The following is a 25,587-nucleotide window of genomic DNA, read 5'->3' on the forward strand; positions in this document are numbered from 1 at the left end:
TAATTACAATATTTCATGTTTTCCACAGTCAGTAATTCATACTGTAACATTTGTTTGTTAGTTGTCATGTTGCAGTTTGTTTGAAATAACACACCTGTTCACCTGAAGGAAAACTCGACGAAGTGCTATTAGAAGACATCCCGTCAAAGCTTTTTGGTACATATCGCCTACCGTAGATGCAACGCGCATTTGAAAAAGCGAGGCGCTGGAGAGCAAAATTAGTTTGAATGCAAAATACAATTTCACCACTAGATGGGAGTAATTCCTACTTAGTGTTCCTTTAAACACCAAATCAGAATGATCCCTGAAGGATTGTGTGACGCAGAAGACTGGAGTAATGGCTGCTGAAAATTCAGCTTTACGTCACAGGAATAAATTACATTCAAATAGGAAACAGAAAAAGAAAAATCTATATTATATCACAATAGTACTGGGTTTTAGTATATTTTTTTATTTGAAAGAATGCAGCCTTGGTGAGAAGACTCTTGGTGAGAAGACTCAACAAAAAACAAGTGTATACCATGTTAATAAATATAAATTCCAAAAATGTAAATGTAAATATGTGTAACTGTACTGAGAACCGCTAAACAAAAGCTAGTTACACTTTGAAGTGTCTTAACCTTTAAATGCTTTGATTGGTTCGTCTCTGGTTTTACTTAGTATAAATAGAAGAGTTCAGGTAAAGATAAGCAAAACATATTTTCCCTCTGCAGCGAACAGCATTAATCACACTGCAGTCAGATATCAGGAATTTTCTGGTGAGTTTAATCCTTAATAAAGTCCTTTGATCTTCATATAATGTTAGATAGCTCTGTCTAGAGTCTATAGTGAAATATGATCATGGTTTATTTATATTAATAATATTATTGTATACTTTGTAAAGATCCTGAAAAGTTTAATTGGACATTTATTACATTTACATTTATTCATTTAGCAGACGCTTTTATCCAAAGCGACTTACAAATGAAGACAGTGGAAGCAATCAAAAACAACAAAAAGAGCAATGATATATAAGTGCTATAACAAGTCTCAGTTAGGTTAACACAGTACACGTAGCATGGGATTTTAAATAATATAATAAAATAAATAAAAAGAAAACATATAGAATAAAAAAAGAATAGAGCAAGCTAGTGTTAGAGATCTTTACACATACACATACACACACACACGTTGGTATATGTGGTTTATGGGGACTCTCCGGCGTAATGGGTTTTATTCTGTACAAACTGTATTTTCTATTGCCCTACCCCAACCCTACACCTAAACCTAACCCTCACAGGAAACTTTGTGCATTTTTGGATTTTCAAAATAACTAATTCTGTATGATTTATAAGCGTTTTGAATTACGGGGACACTAAAAATGTCCTCATAAACCACCTCCTCATTGTAATACCTGTGTCATACCCATGTCATTATACAAATTTGTGTCCTCGTTAACCACATAAACAAGCTCACACACACACACACACATAAAATTGCATAATAAATGAAAAGAAAATAGAATTCAAAAAGATTAGAAAGGTAGTTAGATTTTTTTAAAGAATAGAATTAGAATAGTGAGTGTTAAAGAGGGTCAAATAAAGATGGAAGAGATGTGTTTTAAGCCAATTCTTGAAGATGGCTACAGCACTGTATGATTACTTATGATCACACAGTGTATTTTACTGTGGATGGAAATCAGATATGCCAAACGTGAATTGCCGTTTTGATATATCACTGATCTAATGTTGATCTAAAACCAAACAGATCAATAATGAATATAAGCAATTAGGCATACACATACAATCTACAGATAAGGATGTCGTCACAGAGCTACTTTATGTTCTGTGGCATTTAGTTGTTAATTACTCGAGCAGTGATTTAACAGAACATCCTCATTTTGACTAATGCAGACACTATTGTGTAACAAACTTAGCCACAAATATCAATGGCAGAAAATTATTTACTGATTGTTTTACCAGCACTCAGACATATGATGTGACAGCTTTAAAACACTATTCTTTCTATTCTATTCTTACAACACACAGCTTTTGACTTGGACCTGCCAGATACGGAGGATTTGTTGTGTTCAAGACAACATATAAACTGGTGAACTTGTGCACCTCTGGTGGTATTTCTAGACTATTCTAGAATGTGTTGCTTCTCAAGATAACACCTCATATGCCTGGTTGCTGAAAAAGATCAAATGTAGGGTTTTGGGTAGTCACAAGACTTGCCACATTCTGTAACCTCTTAAACTGCTTAATATATCCCATATTCCACCTCATTAATCCAAGAAAGACGCTTCTAGACTCTAGAAGCTTCTCTATGATCTAGAAACTGGGCCTCAATTCTCAGTGGAAGTATCTGGAAGCAAACATAAAAATGTATTAGATAAAAAGATACTGACACAAACGACCACAGGACTAAAGAGTGACATATACTGACTAAGACTAAAAGTAACTAAGTTTCCTGAAGGTTATAAAACACGTGAATTTTTAGTGAAGATGTAGTGCCACTCAGTGGTTACTCACAGCTGTTACTGCTCGCTCTTTCCCATGATCAAAACTATTAGACTGACTGGGGACAAAAACCAAGAGAAAAGAAAAATTATCTTTCAAAAAACTTTTAAATAAAGGCTCTAAACCATTGGGATCAAACAAGTAAAGGAGGTGATGGCCAGAAACGAAGGGAAACATTCAAACCTCATGAAATCCCTCAGGCACAGCGGGAAGAAGAAAAAGGTCAGTCAATATAAGTGGAATTGTTTAAAAACCAAAATAAAGTTTTTTCTAGTTGTGTTAAAAAAAAAAAAAAATATTAAATAAAAAAACTTCTCAACATAAAATGAAGTACCATTTTGATTTAAATGTTCAAAACCTGTCTTTGTCTTCTTGCACCACCAGGGGGCAGCAGAGATCGCACAGGACGTAGAAAGAGCTGAACTAAGCCGAACAGCAGTGTAGGGAGTCTCTCAAGTCCTACTGGGAGGAATGTAGACCTTGTCTTGAGGACACTTGTAAGAACTTCTATATCAACACCTGCCGCCGTCGATTTGCTACCTTTAACAATAAAGTACAGAATTCTCATCCACCTTTGCCATTCAGCTATAGAGATAGCTATTAACAGAATCAAAATACCAAATTTGTATCATGTATTTTTCTGTTCTCAACAGCTACAGAACTTCTTCCAAAGGCTGAGCTCTCGCTTGGGCCCTTGTGATGCTCAGGATGAGGTTGTGCTGAACCAGAGCGCAGAGAATCCTGACCTGGAGGTGGTGAGGATTGAGGACTCCTTCAGCAACCTGCTCCCCACAATGGGAAGCCTGGTCAATCACAGTCTCCCACTTCCACCATGAGCTGGACCAGGCCCTATGAAGGCCGAGCTTCAGGAGAATAAAGAGAGCGAGCTGGTGCTCAAGCCTGCCAACAAAGCTCTGGATTCTGCCTTTCTGGAAGGTGTGGGACTGGAAGATGTGCTTCTTTGATTTTGTTAGAAGTGTGTTGGAGGAGTTTGAGGCCGCAGTCACACAAGCCTTCAGTGAAATTCATGATGCTATGGAGAAGACAAAGGAGGAGAAAGGTGCTTTATCTTGACAAATGTGTGTTCAGCCAAAAAAGAAAATTTGATAGCACTTTATTTTACAGTCCTGTCCTTCATCTACATACCATCTACTTGTTAAAGTAAATATTACACTATTATAGCAATACAATGAATGTCAGAATAGGCACTGTCAGTTTTCACAATGACAAAAGTTTGAATAAAAAGTCATTAAAACAGTTCACATTTAAGTAAATATTGACATAATTATGGGTTAACCATTATTTAATGAAAGAATACGCTCATGCTTAGAACAAGTCAGACATTACCGTCGGTCATTTCTGATGCTAATATGTGTATTGTTATTATAGTTCAGGGTTATTCTTAAGAAGCAACACATTCTAGAGCGGTCCCTTTAGAAAACTCTTATCAGTGATACTGATCATTCAAGTCCTTATTGTTTGATTCATAGAATGCCCAAATGTAAGAGAACTACACATTGAGTTGGATGAAGCCTCTCAGCTGTTGGAAGCGTCCAGGCAGCAGTATGAAGAGGTGGTGGGCATTGTGTAATGACGTCACACTGATGACACCATCAGCTGGCTCAGCAACATGGCCTCTGACTTTGGTTTTGTGACTGAGCTTGCCAATGACAACACCACTCCTGAGAGCATCTTTAGTATTGCCACGGTGAGCCACTACCAAGAAAATATCATATTACACTTTTTTTTTTTTGTCATACTGTGCTATTTTGGACATGTAGCATGGTATTCAGTAGGTGAGAAGGAAAGCAACAGTGGTGGTAGATTCAGTGGAAAAACCAGATACTAAATCTATTGAACCCAAAAAACAAGGTTGCAGCACAGACTGAGGAGGGCGACAACACCCCAGCAGCAGATATTATGGTGGAAGTGAATATTCTCAACCCCGCCACACTCTCACCCTGACGGTTCCTGCGGCTCTCAGGCTGCAGGATCCTGCCTTCATCCAGCATGTGGCACAGGAGGTTTTGGGCATGTACAAGCAGATGGCCAGGTGAGACGCTTTCCAATTAGTCACATCATGAAATGTCAGAATAGTTCACACTCATCAGCACACAGTTCACCCCACAGTTTAATCACATAAATCAGGGCTTCTTAACCAGGGACTGAGGGAGCCAATGTGGTGCCATGCTTAAAAGGATTTCAATTATTAACCCTATAAAGCTTGCTGCATCATATTTGATACATTAATTTTTAAGGGCTCTGAAATATAAAAATGACAAAAACATTGATGAAAAACCTGTTGATAGTTCATACTTTTTTTGTTGCAAGAAAAAGGCCCAAATATAACTGTAAAAAATGTTTTTTCAAAAATCTATGAATCTTCTATGAAGTAACTGAGAATTTAAGTTTCTCAATATACTCATTTACTGAACTGAATCAACTTAATTTTAATTTTCTATACCTAAAGAAAAACAGTGTTAAAATGCATGCATCATCATACAACAGGCTTTTGAGGAACGTTTATTAGTATATCTCTTAATCATCAGTGTCCTGTATTTTGATGTGTTTGCCCAGTTAGCATAGCCTTCATACTATATGGCCCATTAAAGATTTATGTATATATATATATATATATAAAAAAAGGTTCAATAAAGCATTGAAAAAAAAAAAAAAAAAAAAAAATCTATTTCAGACGCTACTGGGTTAATATTTTAAAATAATGGCACTGGATTTAATGCTCACCTCTGACTAATCTAACAGTGTTCTTGTTTTTTTTTAAGGCATGATGTATATAATCTGCAAGACATCTGCGCAAAACCATTTTCTTGTTTATTACATCAGTTGGCCTCTATGCATTCACTCTGGGAAATCTAAAAACTATAAAGCATTATAAATGTTTAATTTAATTCTTAAACACGTTTCCATGGAACCTTGCTTCAGTCTCAGAGTAAAAAATGTAATTGAGATAAACTTGCCACATTGTGAAACATGCATTGATATCGCAAGATCCAAATTCAGATTATGCACCCCCCCCCCCATGTTTCTGTTCAGTCCACATGGAGTTAAAAGCATTACGTAAAACTTTATTTTTCACTGTACAAATTCTTCAGATTAGTAATCATTACCATTTTTTCACAACAAACATCCTCATCAAACTCTGAAGCGGAGACCCTCACCTTACATTAGAGTATTTCCTTTCTTTCTTTTTTTTTGACATGAACAAAAATCAATAACAGAGTTTTGCACAAACTAGCCTGTAGCCCTTTTAAAACAGGAGGTGGTGATGGGAGAGATGGATGTCCTGGATACAGGAGGAGACAACAAAGTCCCTAGGACAAAGGGCTCGCATGCAGGAAGGACAAAAAGAAGGCCTCTCGCTATTCATGAAAAGCTACACGACAAAAAGGGAGAAGAAACCAACAAATTAGCCCTCCAAACGATATCGGTCTGATTCATCCCAAGTGCATTCAATTTCTTGTCATGGATAAAATGAAACCATTACAGACAGTACATGACCAAACCTTAAGACTAAATCTTTAATAGTGGTGCAAAAATTGTAACGCTTTTATGATGAGGTCTAATTTGCCCTCTACATTAGACTTGTACCATTTTAACAGATCAAGGGAAACAATCACATCTTTTTTTTTTTTTTTTCAATGCGCTCAGGATAGAGAGGCAAATTTTACTGACTCCATCAAACTTTGGTTGGTAAATGTTCTCGATCTTTAGTACCTGAATATTTCACAGTGACGCCTTAACAGGAAATATAGCAACTCCACCAGCAGCAATTGTGGTACATCATGGAGTTAAAAAGGCTTTGTAATTCTTATTCCTGGTCAAAAACAAAGAAATAATTTGAGCAAGTTCACATTCATATGTCAAGATGAAGAAACCATAGCTCTCTTGAAATATACTGAAATATTATTGTATGCAATCCTCTGTGAAAGATCAATAAATCTCTGTGGTTCATTTATTGGAGTGTACATGAGAAAACAATGAATTTGTACCAAGAGGTTGGCAACACTACAAATGTGTTGGCACAAAAAACACAAACCTGGCAGTGTGGGTGCTGATGTGCGTAAAAAAAAAGCAACCCGGGCATTGCTGTTGTGATATTGCGACCTGTCGGGTCTCAACAGCAGCATGAGGAATAACGTTTGGACTGGTCAGGTCTAGTGTTTTGTTAATCAAAGGTCTCTGCTTAATTACCCTTGAGACAAAAATATGATTTATAATAATTACTTTTTGCTTGAAAATTAGCAGCTGGCTGAAATGGTGATCAGTCATCAGAAATGTTTTGTGAAGGCTTTCCAATATGAATAATCTCTCAGGATATGATTTCAAGCTCTCATAGGGACTGAGATTGATTGAAACTGAAATTAAGGTACTTATTAGAAGAAGAAAAAAATCATGATTTGCTATAAAAGCGTTTAGAGAAAAACTAATTCTGCCCCTGTAGCTGATGTCTTAAACCCCATCTCCCATACATTCAGAACGGCTAATGCCCTCATGCGTCTCATTCTCTGTCCTTCTTTGACTTTCACTTCCCTGTCCCAGCAATGGCACTGTCACTGGTAGCGCCAACCGATTCAACCACAGTTATTGGTCACTTTTAATAAACTACTCACAACTACTTAAAAAAAAAAAAGGGGGGGGGGGATTGGCTTTAAAATAATAAAAACTGATTTTACAATAAGATTTAGCGTTCAGGTGGAAAAAAAAAAAGGGAGGGACAAACAAAGATAAAGAAAAAGCTGATTTTGTGCAACTGTTAAGCAGCCTTCAGCACTAAACTCATCGCTTGTTTCACAGCTCCCTCTGTCTGCAATGCAGGGAATCACCCCAGCAGAGCTCTGGGAGTGTGACGTGGTCCCGCTCCAAATCCGCTCAAGCACACACCCTCGTCAACTCCGCCACACACACATCCTCAGGCAGAGAACAGCCTGGATCTGCAGTGAAGTATATGTTTTAGATGCACTAATTGAATTTTTAAGTTTGACTCTCTGGGGAGAAGGTAGAAACAAAAACATCTCTGTAAGGACAAGTTTGCAGGGGAGCTGTAGGGAGGAGGTGCCACAATGGGTTTGGGAACCGTCCCGGTGGCTTATTAGCACGTGGTGGTGAGTCTCTGGGCCCCGTAGAAGGTCTCTACAGGTTGTCTCCGGGCTGGTACTGTGGCTCAGTGGCGGTGAAGTAGTCCTCCAGGAAGGACTGGAGGTATTCAAAAGTGGGCCGCTCGTCTGGCTCCTTCTTCCAGCAGAGCTGCATCATTTCGTGCAGCGACTCCGGGCAGCCTTGAGGACACGGCATCCTGTAGCCCCGCTCCACCTGCTCCAACACCTCTCGGTTCACCATGCCTGAAAAACAGTTGATACCAAGTCAGTTTGTGCAACCGCCCCCTGTTAAGCGGCCAGACTGTCTCAGACAGGATGTGAGGGGTGTGTAATTACAGCGGACACTTCGCTTGGAACCCACAGAGAACAGGAGTGTCGAGGACAGAGGGGACAGACAGTCTGGTGCTACGTGAGAGGACAGGAAGTGTAAATCAGTGGGCCGACTGTATCCGAGAGCGCTCTCAGAGGAAGGATTCTTTATGCATGCGAGAAACACAGAGTGACCTTTTTGAGTTCAGCCTACTTTCATTTACACTCGCTTGCATAATGACTCACAACAATAAGTCTTATGTGTGCTAAACTCGAATCAATAAATCTTATGTTACGTGGGAAGTTAAAAAGCTGCTGGACTTCCTGTTGTGCCTTGGATGGAAATGCTATGGTATAGTTCACCAAAAAAATAAAAATGTGGTCATTAATTACTCACCCTCATGTTGTTCCAAACCTGTAAGAAACCTTTGTTCATAATCAGAACACAAATTTGGATATTTCAGATGCAATCTGAGACCTCTCCCCTGGTCCTTCATAGAGAGCAAGAGACAACTGTAAAGTTCTCAGGTCCAGAAACGCTACGAGAATACTTTGTGTACAAACAAAACAAAATTAATGACTTTATTTAACAACACTTCACCTCCTCATCAAGTCTCTTGCAATATGCCGCCATTGTAAACAGAGTATCACGAGGCATACGCTAGCTTCTGCATCATGTAAACGATGCATGCGAAGCTGACACATTGTTACGTAAGCACCATGCGCATGCATTGTTTACATGATGCAAAGCAAGCGCATGCATCATGATACACTGAAAACATTATATTTTTGTTTTCTTTGCGCGCTATTCTCGTAGCTTTGTAAAATTACGGTTGAACCCCTTATGTCACATGGACTATTTGACAGATTTCCTTGCTATGTTCCTGGACCTGGGAACATTGCAGTTGTGTTGCTGTCTATGAAGGGTCAGAAAGCTTTTGGATTTCATCAAAATATTGTAATATGTGTTCCTTAGATGAACGAAGGTCTTAGGGTTTTGGAACAACATAAGGGTGAGTAATTAATCACACAATTTTTTTATTTTTGGGTGAACTATCCCTTTAAGGCAAAGCACTGTCATATATTACAGATAATAAACACTCTCCATAAACTTGACTCCAGTATTTGCACTATGAAACCATTCAAACATGTTCAGCCGAACAGTGTACACATTCCAAAGTGCATCTGCTCAAGGTTAAAACTGAAAGTTAAAAGTTTAAGGATCTCTTTTACTGGGGTTCAAACCTACAAGTTTTTGGCAACCAGCCCAGTTCATTAACCACTAAGCCACATTGCCGGCACTTGAGTGAAGTTGCTGCATTAATCCAGCTTCTTCTAGGGCTCTGCATGGAAGCAGATGCCAATCAATAATGGACTGAGTCTAATAGTGTACGACTGAATGATTGATGAAAGCCTAACTGGGTTTGTGATGTGCAGCATCAGTGAGAGAGGCTTTAGGTGAGCACTACAAATGACAGACTGGGGCTGTGTGAGGGACGGGTGCAGGAAAAGAACAGACAGATGGTGGTAAATAAGAACTGGTGCCCAGTCAGTCCTTCATGCCCGCCTAAGCCAGATGGCTCCTTCGGAGTAGTAATAACACACACAGCAGTCCCTCTCTGCTCCAGTAGGGGGCACAATGGAATCTGCACCTCTCGGTTTGGAGACCTATCTACCTACCTGCAGGTCTGTTGAACACACCTACCTGTGATTTTCTGAGTAAACCTGAAAACCATGATTAGCAGGTTCAGGTGTGTCTCACTGGTTGTGCATGATATTAAAGGGGTAGATCACCCAGAAATGAGATTTCTGTTTATCATTTACTCACCCCATTTGGTTAATCTTCGAAATACAATGATAAAACCTGAGAAGTTTCTGTCCCTCCATCCAGAGTTGGCAAAACTGACACAAAAAGGTCATAAAGTTGTTGTAAAATAAATCCAGATGAATGAAGTAGTTTAATCCCAGTCTCCCAGTGATGAAATGCAATTGCTTTAGATGATGAACAGATTTAATTGATGTATTTCTTCACATACTAAATATATACACGTCACGCTAAAGCATACCTCATTTGTTCTTGTGCATCACACACACGACTGAGCTTCTGTGTTTACCACATGTGTGCTCTGTGCATGTGCATTGATCATTGTATTTATCATACCTCTTCACAAGACTTGGATAAAACCACTCAATTTATATGGAATCCTTTTATGATTTCTTTATGACCTTGGATTTTCTAAGTTTTGGTTACATGCACTTTCAAAGGACGAGCAGAACATGCTCAGGTTTCATGAAAAATATTGTTTTCAAAGATTAAACAAAGTTTACAGGTTTTAAACAACATGAGGGCGATTATGTTTGTGTGTGTGTGAACTATACTTTTAAATATGCATGGAAGTATATCTCAAACTGTGTGAAATGTAATTATCCTAAATTGAAGACTGTGAGAAAAAATGACAGAAAACAAAAACAAAACCCGATTTATTGCTAAATCAAATATCATTTTTCTCACCTGGATATGGCACTCTACCCTTGGTCACAAGCTCCGTCAGCAGGATACCGAAGGACCAGACGTCAGATTTGATGGTGAATCGGCCATACAGCGCTGCTTCTGGTGCAGTCCACTTAATGGGAAACTTGGCTCCTGAAGGAACAATGGCACATATTTTCTAAATTACTGCAGTAGTCAATGGCTCTTACAAAAGCAAAGCAAATGTCAGCATTTTAAAACATCCTGTAGACCTCTACATTACCGAACTTAATGCTTCTGAATGGTAAAAAAAAAAAAAAATGAAATTCATTTTATGTTTTTTTTTTTTTTTGGTCATATCATCCCATTGATGCGGTGTTCATGTTTTCAGCAACATACACATGAGCCGGATTTGTACCTTAGTCATTAAAGCTCACTGTGTCTGCAGTTTATGTGCTGATCTAAAGTGTTCTGACAGGTGAGTTTATTAATTAGTCAGTCGATAATAACCAAGGAAGTGTCAAAACAGGGAACATGAGAAACTGAAAGACACTGATTCATTGATCTTTGAAGATCATCAGTGAAACATCTACAAAACGCAGTAGCATATACAAAGCATAATATTGTAGAATGTGATGTACCATTTTCTTTACAGCCCAGAAGCCTTTGGGCACTCAAGAATCCCTGCAGGGAAAAATCATCGTTCACCATTTATGTAGGTAATGACAAGTCATCATGCTGTACACAATCACAGTGCATTCTGGGAGATGATGGATTCAGAAAGTAAGTGAGATAATTATGCATGATTAGATGCTGACTGCCTTGTAATTTCCAGCACAACAGCTTTGTTGCAGACAAAAGATTATGAGTTACATATTTCACCATGCATATTTTGTTAGACAATTTCCTCTTTGCCTCATTTTATAATCGATGCTTTGGTTTTACATTAATCATATAATTATTGAATAAAATACATAATTTTGCTTAATTCTTCAGGAGTGGACTACCCTTAAGAAAAAATTCTTCATCTACTCACCATTCACAACCTGAGTGGAATATTATTCTAGTCATAAAATAATATATGTATTTTTTTTACAATATTATAACATTAGAATGCACTGCTCACATAACGCACTACTGCACCGGAAAGAGAGGCTAAAAACCGCCTACATTCACTTAAAATTCCCTTAGTCGGATGGAAGTATGTGACTGGAATTTAATGTGGATAATAATCATGATTTATTTCTAATACCACAAAGCATGACCAGGCAATTAAGTAATTATCGCTTCAGACCTAATTATCGAATGTGTTAATACTGCATTTCCGTCCACGTACCTTGTCTAGCAGTGTATTCGTTGTCTTCAATCAGTCTAGCCAGGCCAAAGTCGGCGATCTTGCAGACCAGATTGTCTCCCACCAGGATGTTAGCAGCCCTCAGGTCTCTGTGGATGTAGTTCATCCTCTCGATGAAGGCCATGCCATCTGCAATCTAGACAAGATGACAGGAAATCAAGCCTCCAGAAGCTCTTACAAAAGCCAACATGTCGTGGAACCATTTATGGGTTCAGTTGAGGTGGCACTTTATCGAAGTTTCAGCTCTTAAAAAGCTACGGTTTAACCAACATCCATATAGCGGTTTATGGGCAACATCTACACAGACAGAAAATTATTAAGGGAATTTAACAAACAATCTGAGACAGAAAAACTGTCCAAAAGGTTTTTATAAGTGGAGATGTGAGAGGGAGACTGAAGCCTCAGCCAAGCAATGCAGCAGCGATGGGAGCCCAGAGAGAGAGAGAGAGCAGAAGGAAAGAAGAACGTGAGAGAGCAACAGTGAGCTTTTTAAGTGAACAGAGCAGAATTGAGTAGGCACATTAAAGTAAAGTGGCCCCATAGGAGTGGCAGTTAAGTGCTCCAGGCATTAGGCGGGAAATGAGGATCATAGTGCCTGGGAGAGACCCACAGGCAGCAGGATGTCATATCAGATATTAAATAAATATGACAGCCAGATGGAGGCTGAAACAGAAACCCTGCCACTCTGGGAGATGCCACTCGTTCAGGTTCACTTTGACATGCTTGGAAAAGGAAAACAAAACTGGCTGGTTAACAGTGGATCATGTTTGGTTTTTTCTCTTACCTGGGCAGCCATGTCTACCAGCTGGGGCAGCTTGAGGTACTTGCCTTCACCCTCCTTCAAGAAATCCAGCAAACTCCCTAAAAGTCAGACGCACAAAGTGAAGCAGTTTTTCAAAATGTACATTTTAACTTGAGTGTTTAAAAGTGGATCAAAAACATGATATGAACCACACTAATCTTAAATATATGATGATGTGTAATAATATTGTAATTAGGGCTGTAGCTATCGAATATTTAAGTAATCGAGTATTCTACCAAAAATTCCATCGATTAATCGAGTAATTGGATAAAATGTGTTTTTGCTTCAAGTGCAATATTAATTATGCAAGAGAAAATAAGACTCCTGGGTCTCATCAAATTAACAACTAAGTTTCCTTTTTTAAACGCATAGAATGCAATGCATGCATCAAAAATAAAGATTTTATTATTACCCATTGTTTCTCTGTCTGTACTTGTACTGTGAACAATGACAATAAAGTCGACAGATGAATTAAGTGCATTTAAGTGCCATTCACTTGGTGTTTTAAATAAAGCATTTTCTGAGACGCACATTAAACATTAAACACATAAAACATTAATTTAATTTATCTTTTAATTATTGAAAATTAACTTAACTTTTTGGTAAACAAAGGGGATTTACTATTACAAATAAAATATGGAAGAAATGTTGTGTGATTAAACCTTTAAAAAGAGTTAGATTTTTTTTAGTGGTAGGTTATGTACATTCTGCTGAACAATAGTCTTTAACCGGACTTTTATTTTGACAGGTTAACGTACCTTTACAGTTCTGTGTATGTGATGTGACGCTAGTTTTACTCAAATCAAATGGTCAAATGCTCAAGAAGTGATTGTAAGAGCAGTTCTGCAGATGTTGTTCATGTGTTCACGTCTTTATTTAGTTGGACAGCAGACGCTGAAATCACCGGAGCGTCACGCGCACTTTCGTGTGTGATAAAGGAAGTTGCGCTTCTGCTCCATTCATTAACAGAGACAAGCAGAACATGCAGGATTCATATTTAAACAGATTGTTCCGGCTTAATATTTACAGATATTAATCCATATCGTGATTTGATGCAAGCGCAATGACCTATTTCTGATTAATTAATTCAAAATTTGGCAAATTACGTGCCATTCCGTGTTAAACTGTAAATTCCGTTTTTATGACTGGATTCCGTGATTCCCTCCGCGTTTTACACATTAAATAAATCATTGCGAAAGAACCTGACGTGAGATTTAAAATACATTAAAAGAGGCTTCGAGGCAGAGGAATTTGCATCATTCATTTTTTGTAATCGAGTTACTCTAGGAATCGTTTCAGCCCTAATTGTAATATCTCTCTCACACACACACACACTGTTTGAGCTTATAAATATACACAGAAGAAGTAAGGAAGAAGACAAGAGTGCACGATACCTTTGCCCATGTACTCAGTGACAATGTAAATTGGCTCCTCGGACACAACAGCATACAGGGGCACCAGCTTGTCATGCCGAAGTTTCTTCATGATCTGGGCCTCCTGCAGGAAGGCTTCGGGAGACATGGTGCCCGGCTTCAGTGTCTTTATAGCTACTTTGGTCGTGCCATTCCATGTACCTAGGGGAAAAATGAAAGAACGAACAAAATGAGTGCAAAAAGCAAGCATTGATAAGAGTTTTTCCACATATAAGAATTTGAAAACCTTTCCTGGATTCAGACTTTATCTTCAGAAACATTTGTTGAAACAAGGCTGAATGTTCCGACAATTCTTAAACTAGACAATTTCCACCAACTACACCAAAAACATGGTGTGCAACCCAGGTACTAATTCAGAAAAAGCAAAACTGAAGTGTTCGCTCTTATTAAAATTGACAAGTGAACAAAGGTAAGCCATAAACATCCACAGTAAAAGTATTTGAAAAATATGAGAGTAAAAGTGAAGTTTAAATTAAACAAGCTTTGTGATTATTGTGACACTATTATCAGCTGTATTATCATTCTGATGGCACCCATTCACTGTAGTGGATCCATTGGTGAGTAAGTGATGTAATGCTCATTTTCTCCTGACCTGTTTCGAGGAATAATCAGACATCTACATTCTGGATGGCCTGAGGGTATTTTATCATATTTAGTCATGATATTATCATTTTTTTGGGAACTTATCCCTTTAAGAAATCTTACAAAACAAGTAAAGAATGTTGCTTTGCCAGTCCAGGACAGGCCGTTTTGTAAAAAAACCTTTTAAACGGCAATGACACAGATTGCCAGCAGACGATGACAAATTAGTTATGTGGAACCTATTATGCTTGTTGAAACAAATTGGCAACATTGTTTTCTGTGAAGTGGCATGCTGGAGCTTGTGGTATGACAATCTTCAAGAGCAGTGATGAAAGACGAAGGATCTAAATAGCCCACTTTCACATCTCTCTCTGGTATGTAAACACTTAAGTACTGTGGTGCATGTGCGACAACAACAGATATAAATAAAAGTTAACAGCACAGGAGAGTTGGGTAAAATCTAGTATAATTTTGGTTAAGTAACCATGAATTCAGCCATACATTATCAACTGAAGCATTTTTGACTAGATGTTAGCTGTGGGCTTAAGTGTGCCAGGTGCTTTGGGGAATGAGTTTAAGTGTTTGTCTTACCCATCCAGACCTCTCCGAAGCAGCCCTGACCCAACTTGAGCTCTAGACGCAGTGACTCTCGTGGGATTTCCCATGCGTCTTTAGCCAGACCCTGAGTCTGGGGCTTCACCGTCGGACACACTGTGGTCAGTCTGTAGCACAGCCCATCTGCATGCTCTACACACACACACACAAACACACATACATTAGAATAATATTATGGTCATAAAGCCATGAGGATGGGACTAGTTTTCCCTGAGGATATCAGGTAAATTAGATCTGTAACACCCATATGCAGACAACAGACACTCAGTCAAATGAACAATGGAGCCTCAATCCCATCTAGATCAAGTCACAATGTCCTGTGTTAATAACTGTAACTCAAACAAATATCATTTCAAAAATTACTATAGTGTAGTGAGTGAGAAAAGTACTGAGTAAAATGAACAGATGTAGTTCTTATTAAACGAGGTGTGTGATATTTTCAAAAAATTCATGGGGGACCATAAAAAAAAAACGTGGGTGACGGCAAAAGTCATTAATTCATCCCTCTTCCAACCACATTAATCACTGTCTTTCAACCAAATGATTCAAATCTTTACGAAGCAGGTCACACAGAGAGAGCCAGACAAGGACTGATGGCCTTTCATTAAACCTTGACATTCTTCAGATAAGATGAATCTCTTACTTTCACTGGCTCTCGGGTCTGTGACAGTTTGCATGACATGCTTCACAGAAAACAATTAAATCCACCAATCAGTGGGAAATTTATACAAATATTTATAAAAATTATACAAATTTATAATTTAAATTTAATTTAAAATTATATTTTTATTTTATTAATCAAGGATGCATTAAACTGTTCAAAAATGAGAGTTAAGACACTTTTAATGTAATAAAAGTCTTCTATCACAAATAATGTAATCGTTTAAAACGGCAATTTATCATTCCAAGTCCACATATGTTATTCTGCGTGCTTAAAGAAAAAGCTTGTTTTTTTTCCTACATATTATCTTAAGGGTTTTCCCATTGTTTTGATTTTAGTTTTAGTATAAAACTATTACCATTTATACTTTTACTTTTTTTATAATTTAAAGAAGAAACCAATCTATATATTATATAGACTGTAGATATATTATATATATATTATATTTACATGGTGCTTTAAGCAGGAACAGAACAGGTACTCCTTGTTTTACTGTAAATGTTTGTCTAAGGAGATTGTGTGGCTGTATAATTGATTTTATGGACCTGCTAGCAATGAGTATAGCTGAAAAGCCAAACCCTTTGATTAGAAGGGTGTCTACATATTTTTTGCCATGTAGTTTACATCAAGTAATCCTGCTTTTGAGAGTTTAACATTGGGTTGACAGCTTGTCAAAAAACACAATTAGGTGAATCTGATGGTTTTTTTTTGTGGAGACTGGCGTCAACTACAACAACAGTTCTGTGGCAGGACGCTCTCGTAACGTCTCATAAGATCAAAGACGAGTCGATGTCAGAAGCACTCTCAGGCGTTCTCCTGTGAATCTAGGCCAAGATTAACTGACCGTCTGAGTGAACAGGGACACATTCTCACAGCAGATGTCAGGCACCTGTTAGCACTAGTCACAGTGAGACCCCTAAGCTTCAAATCAACACCCTGCCATCTCCACAGGACTGGTATTCAAGGCTTCTGTCCATTTGAACTAAAAGGAGAAACAAGAAACAACATTGTTTGAAGTGAATGTGCTAACCTGTGTAATGCTTCACCAGTTTCTGTAGAGTGTCAAACTGAGCTCTTGTGGTGATGTAATAGCCTCCGTTGTCAAGCTTTCGGATTTTGTAGTGTTTCACGTTGTCTCCCTTCATCTCATCCCAGTCCCGTATTGAGAGAGAGTAAGCCCCTGCCAGGAGGAGAGGAGGGAATGGATGATGGATGGTTCGTTTTTGAGCACCAGCGCTGTGAGATGGACTTCTTAAGAAGGACAGCGATTCATTTACCTTTAGTGGTCTCACTTTCTCGGACCAAAAAAGTGCCCCGCTGGTTTCCGGGAACCAGAAGCAGTCGCTCAGCATCTTTACGACCCATTTTCCCAAAGTACCATCTGTGAGATAACAATAAATGAAAATAAACACTTGAGATATATAATATATCTCGTTACATTTCTGGGCTCTAAACTAATTATAAAAATGATATAATAATAGCCAAAAAAAAAAGTATTAAAAAAATAGAATAAAAGCAACATCCCAAAAAAGCATTAAAAAAACAAAACGCTACCATTCAAATTTTTGTAAATAAGGAATTCCAAAATAAGGAATAATAGCAGTAGGCTCATATTATGAAATATTATAAAATAATGTTATAAGTAATATTAGATTAGTAAATATAAGTTTATTAAAGATATATGTACAATTGTAATGCATTTTAAAATGTAATTTATTCATGTGATGACAAAGCTGAATTTTCCCCAGTCATTACTGCAGTATTCAGTGTCACATGATCTTCAGACATCATTCTAATATACAGATGTGCTGCTCAATAAATATTTTTTAATCATCAAAGTTGACAACAGTTGTTTAGCTTAATATGTTTGTGGAAGCTGTTATTTTTTCAAGATTGTTTTCATGAAAAGAAAGTTACATTTTTAAATAGGAAATATATACAATAATATATACAAACACACACAGATATATACAGAGGTGGGTAGTAACGAGTTACATTTACTTCGTTACATTTACTTGAGTAATTTTTCGGGGTAACGAATACTTTTCGGAGTATATTTAAAGATGGGTACTTTATACTCTTACTTGAGTACATTTTTTGGGAAAAATCTGTACTTTTACTTCGTTACTGTGGGCGACGCCCCTCTCGTTACTTTATCTTAATGCAATAAATGCTTCAGTTTATTCCAAACGCGCCGTCTACTTTTCTCTGGACAATGAGCGATGCCCATTCGCGAATGATTAATTCTTTTGAGTCAACTCTGTTCAAAGGCTTGATCAAACCAGTCGGCAAACGAGTGAATTGGTTCATGAATCAGTTTGAATGAGTCGTTCAGTTCCATGCTGCACGCGCTGAGTGTCTGAAGTGGTTCACTCAGAGTTGTAACGTTTAAGAATATTAGCAGCGTTGAAAACGTGGCTATGGAACTGCACTGAATGAAAGCTAATCTGCAAAGGCTATTATTTGCTTGCGGTGGATATCCTTATTAGATGAACGCGTGTGCGGTCTACTGTTTAACAGGTAATAACTTGGGCTACATTCGATTACAGTACACGATAGCACTGTGACATTAGTTTGTTGTACGTGTGTGGCTTATAACAGGTTGAATGCAGCTTCCAAAAGACAAAGAATAGCCGATTAAGATTTTATTAATTTTAATACAATCACACCAGTGCGAGTACGTTCAGCAAGTCATATCATCAGCTGCTAAATTCAGATCTGTGATCGCTTGCTGGCGCTGAGCCAGAGACAGACGCGTTTTTACAGCGCTGCGCATTAACCAATCACACACGGTTCTGTTGAGCTTTTGAATGCAATGGCCAATCAGAGGTGTTCCGATGAGTCATCGCTGAAATGCCGGTGCTTCCTTCACTCGCTCACTTACTGAATACCTCTTTCTGCCGAATTCTCTCGTCAGAAACAACAAAGTGCAGATGTGTGTACGAATCTATAATTAAGATATTGATTTCACAGTGTTAACAGTTTCAGTGATTTTAATGGTAGTTTCTGAGAGTGAATGAAATCTAGACTGTCAGTGAAAATTATGTTTAATGTAAATGTTATTTGCTCTCTTTCTGAACAATGAAAGATTAGTAGCAATATTTATATCACATTAACTTTCAATGTTAAATTCACATTTAAAATAAAGTCAGTCGTATTAAAAATATGTTATGGCATGATACCTATATTTGTTACTTAAATAAACAGACAGGGTTTTATAATAAATTACATAAATTGGATTAAAGGCTGATGAAATATATACATTTATACACACACACATACATTACTTACATTTTTTGTCTATATATCTTTATAAAAAAAGGCTCCGTATATATGACCCAAAGTAACTAGTAACTAACTACTTGAGTAGATTTTTTATCCGATACTCTTTTACTCTTACTCAAGTAACTATTCAAGACTAGTACTTTTACTTTTACTTGAGTAAATATTTCTAGAATTACTTTTACTTTTACTTGAGTAAAGTTTTTGGGTACTCTACCCACCTCTGGATATATATATATATATATATATATATATATATATATATATATATATATATATATATATATATATATATATATATCATGAATGAATATGGTGATTAAATACTAAAATTAATACAGATTAATAAATTTACAGAATGAAACAGCAAAAACTAAAAGTAAATGCATGCACGAAATAGTATAACAGAGAAAAAAGGGAGGAAAAGAGCAAGAGTAATAAGTGTGAGAGGGAATTACACTGAAAGAAGACAGACAAAGTTTGTATTTAAAAAGAGAGAGTCTTTTGTTGGTGTGTTTGTCAGCACCAGTGCTCCTGGCGTATGTGTGACTGGCTATCACGCTCTCTTAATTACGGTGTGAAGGGATGAGATGATTGGACGAGCACAGGAGGAGAGGAGTTACTTACTCTTCCGCTTGGATGGAGTCTGCAGGGGCCACATAATTGCTGGGAATGTAGCCCTTCTGCCCCGTGTTGATGGAACGAGCCTCCCACCAGTCTCCCTCTCTGTGGGCCGAAGCAAAAGACAAGCCAGTTATCAGGTTCACGTCCTTCACCAGAAACTGAAAACAAGTCAGCAACAAGCGCCTGCAGCCCGTGTTATCAACAAAGTTAAAATGCAGGGAAGTGAAGGAATTTGAAGTGTATGATTAAAACGTCAGGGTCATTAGAGAGAGAGATTTTTTTTAACAGTGAGCGTTTACTGAAAGCTAAACCTAGCTGGTGGATGAACAGATGGCCCATTATGGAAACACATTAACCCAGACAGATTTAGTCCTCGATGAACTTGGAATACAATGATGGATTAATTTTTTTTATTTTTTTATTTTTATAAATCCTGCCAAATTTAATTCCTGTAGCTGGATTGTCTTTCAAATTCATTTATATACACTCAAAATATGCTGCCCCGGGGTTGGATATGACCATACGAGCAAAAGCTGAGGGACTCACGTGTTGTTGATGATCTGAAATCTATCGCCTTTCTTGAAGGAGAGGTCATCTGATGTCCTGGCTTCATAATCATATAAGGCCACAAAGAAAGTTACACCGCCTGCAAGAAAAATCAATTCGGGTTGTGTAAAGACGCAAATCACAGGCTCAAACAAGCAATACGATAATAGTACGCTAATAGCTAGTTAGCTGCTCCTAAGTAACTTGATTTTTTCTTTGAAATTGCCGCATTAGATGCTATTTCAGCCACATAATAGAGTTTAGTTAAGCGTTTATAGATGTGCTGAATGACGTGTCCATTGATTTTTGTTCCCGGCTCGGTCCTATCTGTAGTCAGTTATCATTAGCCGGCTCGCTCTTTGTCTTCACTACATCAACAATGGGATTTTCACCAGCATGGTTTATGGATGGCCCAGTAGGACCAAGGCAGAGCTGAGATGGTTCTGAGTGGGAGGGAGGACAAAAGGAAGGAGCTTGGATTAAACCGAAGCAGGCCCCTGATACCAGATTATCCATTAGCGAAGAACAGAGGGCCGACCCGCTGATTACACACAGATCTGCCAAGTCCAGAAGCGAACAGGTATGACGTGTGCACGGGCGCTGGCGTTTCTTCTGTTTGGCTATTCAATTGGATCAGGTTTGAACCTGTTGGCAATGTGTTGGTGATGAGTAATTAGGGTTGTTCCAATAGCAGAGCTGCAGGAGTTGATAATGCTACCACTACAATTTCTTAACAGCAGAAACTTCTCTGTAGCAACTACAACACACAGTAATTGCAAATATGAATACATATAAAAATGTTTAATGTTTTTTTACAGGAGTTTCTTATGCTCATCAAGGCTGCATTTATTTAATTAAAAATACAGGGGAAAAAAGTTAATATTATGAAATATTATTATGATGTAAAATAAAGTTTTTCTATTTTGATATACATTTAAATCGAATTTATTCCTGTGGTGCAAAGTTGAATTTTCAGCATTATTATTCCAGTCTTCAGTGTAATGTGATCCTTCAGAAATGCTTCTAATATGATTTATTACCAGTGCTGGAAACTGTTGTGCTGCTTAATTTTTTTTTTTTTTTTTTGGAACCTGTGATACTTTTTTTCAGGATACTTTGATGTATAAAACATTAAAAAGAAGATAATTTATTTAAAACAAGAATATTTTGTAACAATATACACAACAGTTCAAAATTTGGGGTCAGTACATTTTTATTCTTTCTTTTTTTTAAGAAATAAAAAAAAATATTCAGCAAGGATTAAATTGAGTGTTAAATTGTTAAGAAATGGCAGCATAGATTTATATTTTGATTTAATGCTTTTCTTTTTAACTTTTTATTCAACAAAGAATCCTGAAACAATATTGCAGTAAAAAAAAAAAAAAAAAAAAAAAAAACATTTGGCAGCACAACCGTTGCCAACATTGATAAGTCTAATAATAAATCAGCATATTAGAATAATTTCTTGAGGCTCATGTGACACTTTATACTGGAGTAATGGCTGATGGAAATTCAGTTTTGCATTACAGAAATAAACTATATTTTAAAGAATATTAAAATAGAAACCATTATTTTATATTGTAATAACATTTTACAAGATTCCTGATTTTTTTCTGTATTTTTGCAGAAATAAATGCAGCCTTGATGAGCATAAGAGTCTTCTTTAAAAAAAACCTTACAAGTCTTACTGATCCCAAACTTTTGATCAGTAGTGTACATTTAAGTATTGAGGAGTAATATTAATTAACTACATGTATTAACCATACGGTTAGGTTTAAGATTATGGTTTGTCATAGGGTTACTTGCTTGCAATTATGCATCATTTATTGTTATTACTAGGGGTGCTCCGATTGATCGGCTACCGATCACTATCGGCCGATAATCGCTTTGGGATGTTTGACCTGCGGACAATGTTACATTGGATTTAGCATGTAAGCAAAGGCTATCAGATCAAATATTGCCTGAAAAAGCTGATTCGTGAACAGCTCTTGTCCTGTGACAAGACACGATGTGATAATTAAGCTATTTATAACCCTACTATATAAAAACTGTGCCGTTCAGAGTACACAAAGATCTAATTATTTGGCTTTTCTGCTGTAGACACATATCGCATTTATACCCAGCCTCTTGGAGTCATGGAGAGACAGACTTGATATCAAGAGATCTCTTCACAGCACTGCCTGAAGGAATACATTTGTTTAGGTCTACTACAACTGCCGTTTCTAATTCTAATTTAATGAAACATACTGGATGTATTGTTTTAGTGGTCTCATTTACATAACATCTGGCTACAATGAACCGTATCCTTCTCAAAAAGTGCTTACTTACGTAAAACAAAACCCCAAACACAAACTTTATCCTCATGATGACCCTATATATACACAATTTATAACAGGGAATTAATAAATATCATTCACATATTTTGTATAGAGCTCACAAAACCTGGAATGGGGGAATGTCAAGATCCATGAGGCCAGATCTGGTATCAGACATCTGATACGGTTTCTTAGGAATTCTTGTTTGCTTAGACAAAGAGGTACAGGCAGAGCTCTTATCACTCATCCACTCACCTGTGACGGCACCGGGGAAGGGGTTGCTAACAGCAACAGTGGAGAAGGAAGAGGAGGCGGCTCCACCGAAGGGTGTGATGACAGAGGAGGAGCCACCAAACGGGGTGAGTCCAGGTGTGCGGCTGTTGTAGTTGTTGGTGGGGCCTTTCAGGGCAGGTGACTGACCCATCTGAGTGGGGTCTGGTCCGTAGAGCCCCATGTGTGACCCAGGGGTGGGACTGGTGGGATCTGGGCGGTACTTTTGCGTCGGACCCTTGTCCTCTTTACTCTTGACACAGCCCATAGTCAAGCCTGTGGAGAGATGATAAAGTATTTACAGGCTCTCATGCCATTTTTGTAAAATGAATGCTATAGCAATATAGCGATTGCAACCATTTATGGCTACAATAAAAATAAATGTAAGACGTGTCACATCAGACTACTGAGATTTCCTGAGAGAGGCTCTTTCACTCTTTGACACAATGGACCCTTTTCATAGACAGCGATGTGATGACGCATTTCCACATTGTTAACATTATCAAGAAACGTTTCATATTATCAATGTTGAAAGTCGCTACTTAAATTTTTTGTTCAACTGAGTTCTTTTTTTGTTTTTTTGTTTTTTTTTTACAATTCTATGATAAGAGATGCATTTATTTTAAATAGAGCTGCAACAACTATCAATAAAATTAATTATATAATCAATCAATAATGAAAATGATCAATACTGTTAACAAATTTGATTAGCATGCATCTGCATGCTTTGCACAGATAACCTTTGCAGGTCATGTCACTTCACAGTATTGAATAATGCATTTCTTGGCAAAATCCATATATCATATAGCAGAGGGGTTTTCCTGAGCATGTAACTTGCTTTTCACATTTGTATCTTTATCTGTAAATGACAAAGTTACAGATTGTTTCTCCATTTTGCTTGCAGGGTAATCATGAAACAATGTCACTAAATGAACGCTGTCACATGTACTGTATGTGCATCAAACAGACGGCACACAAGAGAATAGCACTGCAATAGTACTGACTTTAAACATTTTGATCACATTTTTCTTGTAAACATTGGTTTAAAATTCTACATGCAACCAGATGCAACACAAGTAATTGCATTTTTATGAGAGCAGTAATAGTAAAGGCACTTAAAGGGAGTTAATGGACATAATGTAATTATGTATACTATTAATATTACTAATGTAATGGGTTACTATGCTTGAACAGTTAACATTTAGTCTGTTTTTATTTTAATTTAGCGAAATTAAGCAAGCAGATTTTTTGTATTGTTTCAGAATGTTTATATTTAACCCCTTTTTTGCACATAATGTATAGATTCATTAACTAGATTTGTTTTAATAGCCTTCAAACTGTAAACTGTTTGGAGAAAAGCATGTGAAATTACAAGAATTTTAAAGAAATTATTATTATTATTTTATTATAAAACAATTACATTTAGGACTGATTAGTTGAAGAAATATTAGACAAATTAATCACTTATCAAAATAATCTTTAGTTGCAGCCCTAGTTTGAAAAATATTTTCAGCATAAAATTTAATGGGTCCTGGATGAATAAGAGTATTAATTTCTTAAGAAAAAAATTAATAAAATAAAATGTACTGCTCCCCAATGTGTGCGGTGTACATTTAAAATAAACATTTTTTTTTTTATAAAAATGGCAAATTATGAAAAGTTTCTGCTGTAATCATACTCTCTATATTTTATATCCTTCAAAATATTATTTTGCATTCAGCAGAGGAAAATCATACTAACCCTTTAATCATTAAACCCCCAAGTATAAACCCAAGCAATAATAATAACAAAGCTTGGACAACTTTGTGGTGGAGGCTGCAAAATCTCACAGTTGTTCACTTGTTCTTCACATTTTAATTGACATTACATAATACAAAATAAGAGAGGGCTTAAGAAATTCATGTCAAACAAGGAAATGTATTTTCACAATGAAGGAAACCTGAAATCAGACCTCATACAAGCATCTGTTTCCTGTTACTAGCCAGATCAAAACTGCTTTCAACAGATTTGCCGTCATTCCGCAGCAATGCACATGTCAGAGTTAATCACACAGGCGTCTTTTGAGCAGCGCTGGGACACCAATCCACATCCCCAACAACCCACACAAAAGTGTCAGGACGTGTTGACTGCTCCGTGTGGGTCAATGTGATTGGAGGGCTTTACCATGGCAGGCAGAGCTCCAGAGAGATGACAGTATAATCTCCAGATGCCCCGTCCCTGCTTGTGTTTCTGCCAGGCCTCTTTGTCTGGGCTGCACTCGGCATGACGGAGGCACACATGTGCAGGGGAATGAGAAATGCAAGCGTGGCCTTGAAGGAACAGGTGGCCCTAAGAGGAGCGTTACAGGACACAGCAGGGCCACCGCACAGAGAACACCGATAGCTGGGAGAAACAGACGATGACAGACAAGAATAGTGCAACAGTCGGTTTGGAAGTAAAAATCACATTCATTTCCTCCATAGGGGAGTTTTTCATTTTGAACGATGACTTTAAAGGACAACCTACTGGAGGCTACAAGCTTGATGATCAAAGGTATATGTAGGGCCCTATGATATCCACAATGCAGAAAAAAAAACAGAGGGAATCGTGGAATTAAGTTACTTTATAAAGCAGAATGGCATGGAATTTGCCAATTTTGGGTGAATAAATCAATAGTAGGTCAGTACACATGAATCAAAACACGATATGAACAAATGTCTGTGAATA

At 37.4% G+C, this 25,587-nt stretch overlaps 2 protein-coding genes across 2 annotated transcripts in view; one reads left to right on the forward strand and one right to left on the reverse strand.

The window, feature by feature from the left end:
• The first annotated feature begins 2,654 nt into the window (after positions 1-2,654).
• LOC113046328 (clusterin-like protein 1) lies at positions 2,655-6,593 on the forward strand. Its single transcript, XM_074559820.1, is given in 10 exon segments — positions 2,655-2,723; positions 2,886-2,914; positions 2,916-3,054; positions 3,155-3,315; positions 3,317-3,357; positions 3,360-3,456; positions 3,458-3,561; positions 3,992-4,209; positions 4,374-4,451; positions 4,454-6,593. Coding segments are annotated over 10 exon segments (1,041 nt in total). The 3' UTR covers positions 4,559-6,593.
• Positions 5,632-25,587, reverse strand: part of yes1 (YES proto-oncogene 1, Src family tyrosine kinase) — a 28,465-nt gene continuing 8,509 nt past the window's right edge. The window contains exons 2-12 of the mRNA XM_026206322.1: positions 22,867-23,157; positions 20,297-20,396; positions 19,754-19,852; positions 17,122-17,225; positions 16,875-17,024; positions 15,160-15,315; positions 13,948-14,127; positions 12,536-12,612; positions 11,734-11,887; positions 10,440-10,571; positions 5,632-7,861 (exon numbers count right to left, since the gene is read on the reverse strand). Of these exons, the coding sequence (XP_026062107.1) occupies positions 7,653-7,861; positions 10,440-10,571; positions 11,734-11,887; positions 12,536-12,612; positions 13,948-14,127; positions 15,160-15,315; positions 16,875-17,024; positions 17,122-17,225; positions 19,754-19,852; positions 20,297-20,396; positions 22,867-23,149 (1,644 nt within the window). The 5' untranslated portion in view covers positions 23,150-23,157 and the 3' untranslated portion in view covers positions 5,632-7,652. The remainder of the gene's footprint in view (positions 7,862-10,439; positions 10,572-11,733; positions 11,888-12,535; positions 12,613-13,947; positions 14,128-15,159; positions 15,316-16,874; positions 17,025-17,121; positions 17,226-19,753; positions 19,853-20,296; positions 20,397-22,866; positions 23,158-25,587) is intronic.

The sequence above is a fragment of the Carassius auratus genome, chromosome 27 (assembly GCF_003368295.1).
Source record: "Carassius auratus strain Wakin chromosome 27, ASM336829v1, whole genome shotgun sequence".
NCBI classification, from domain to species: Eukaryota; Metazoa; Chordata; class Actinopteri; order Cypriniformes; family Cyprinidae; genus Carassius; species Carassius auratus.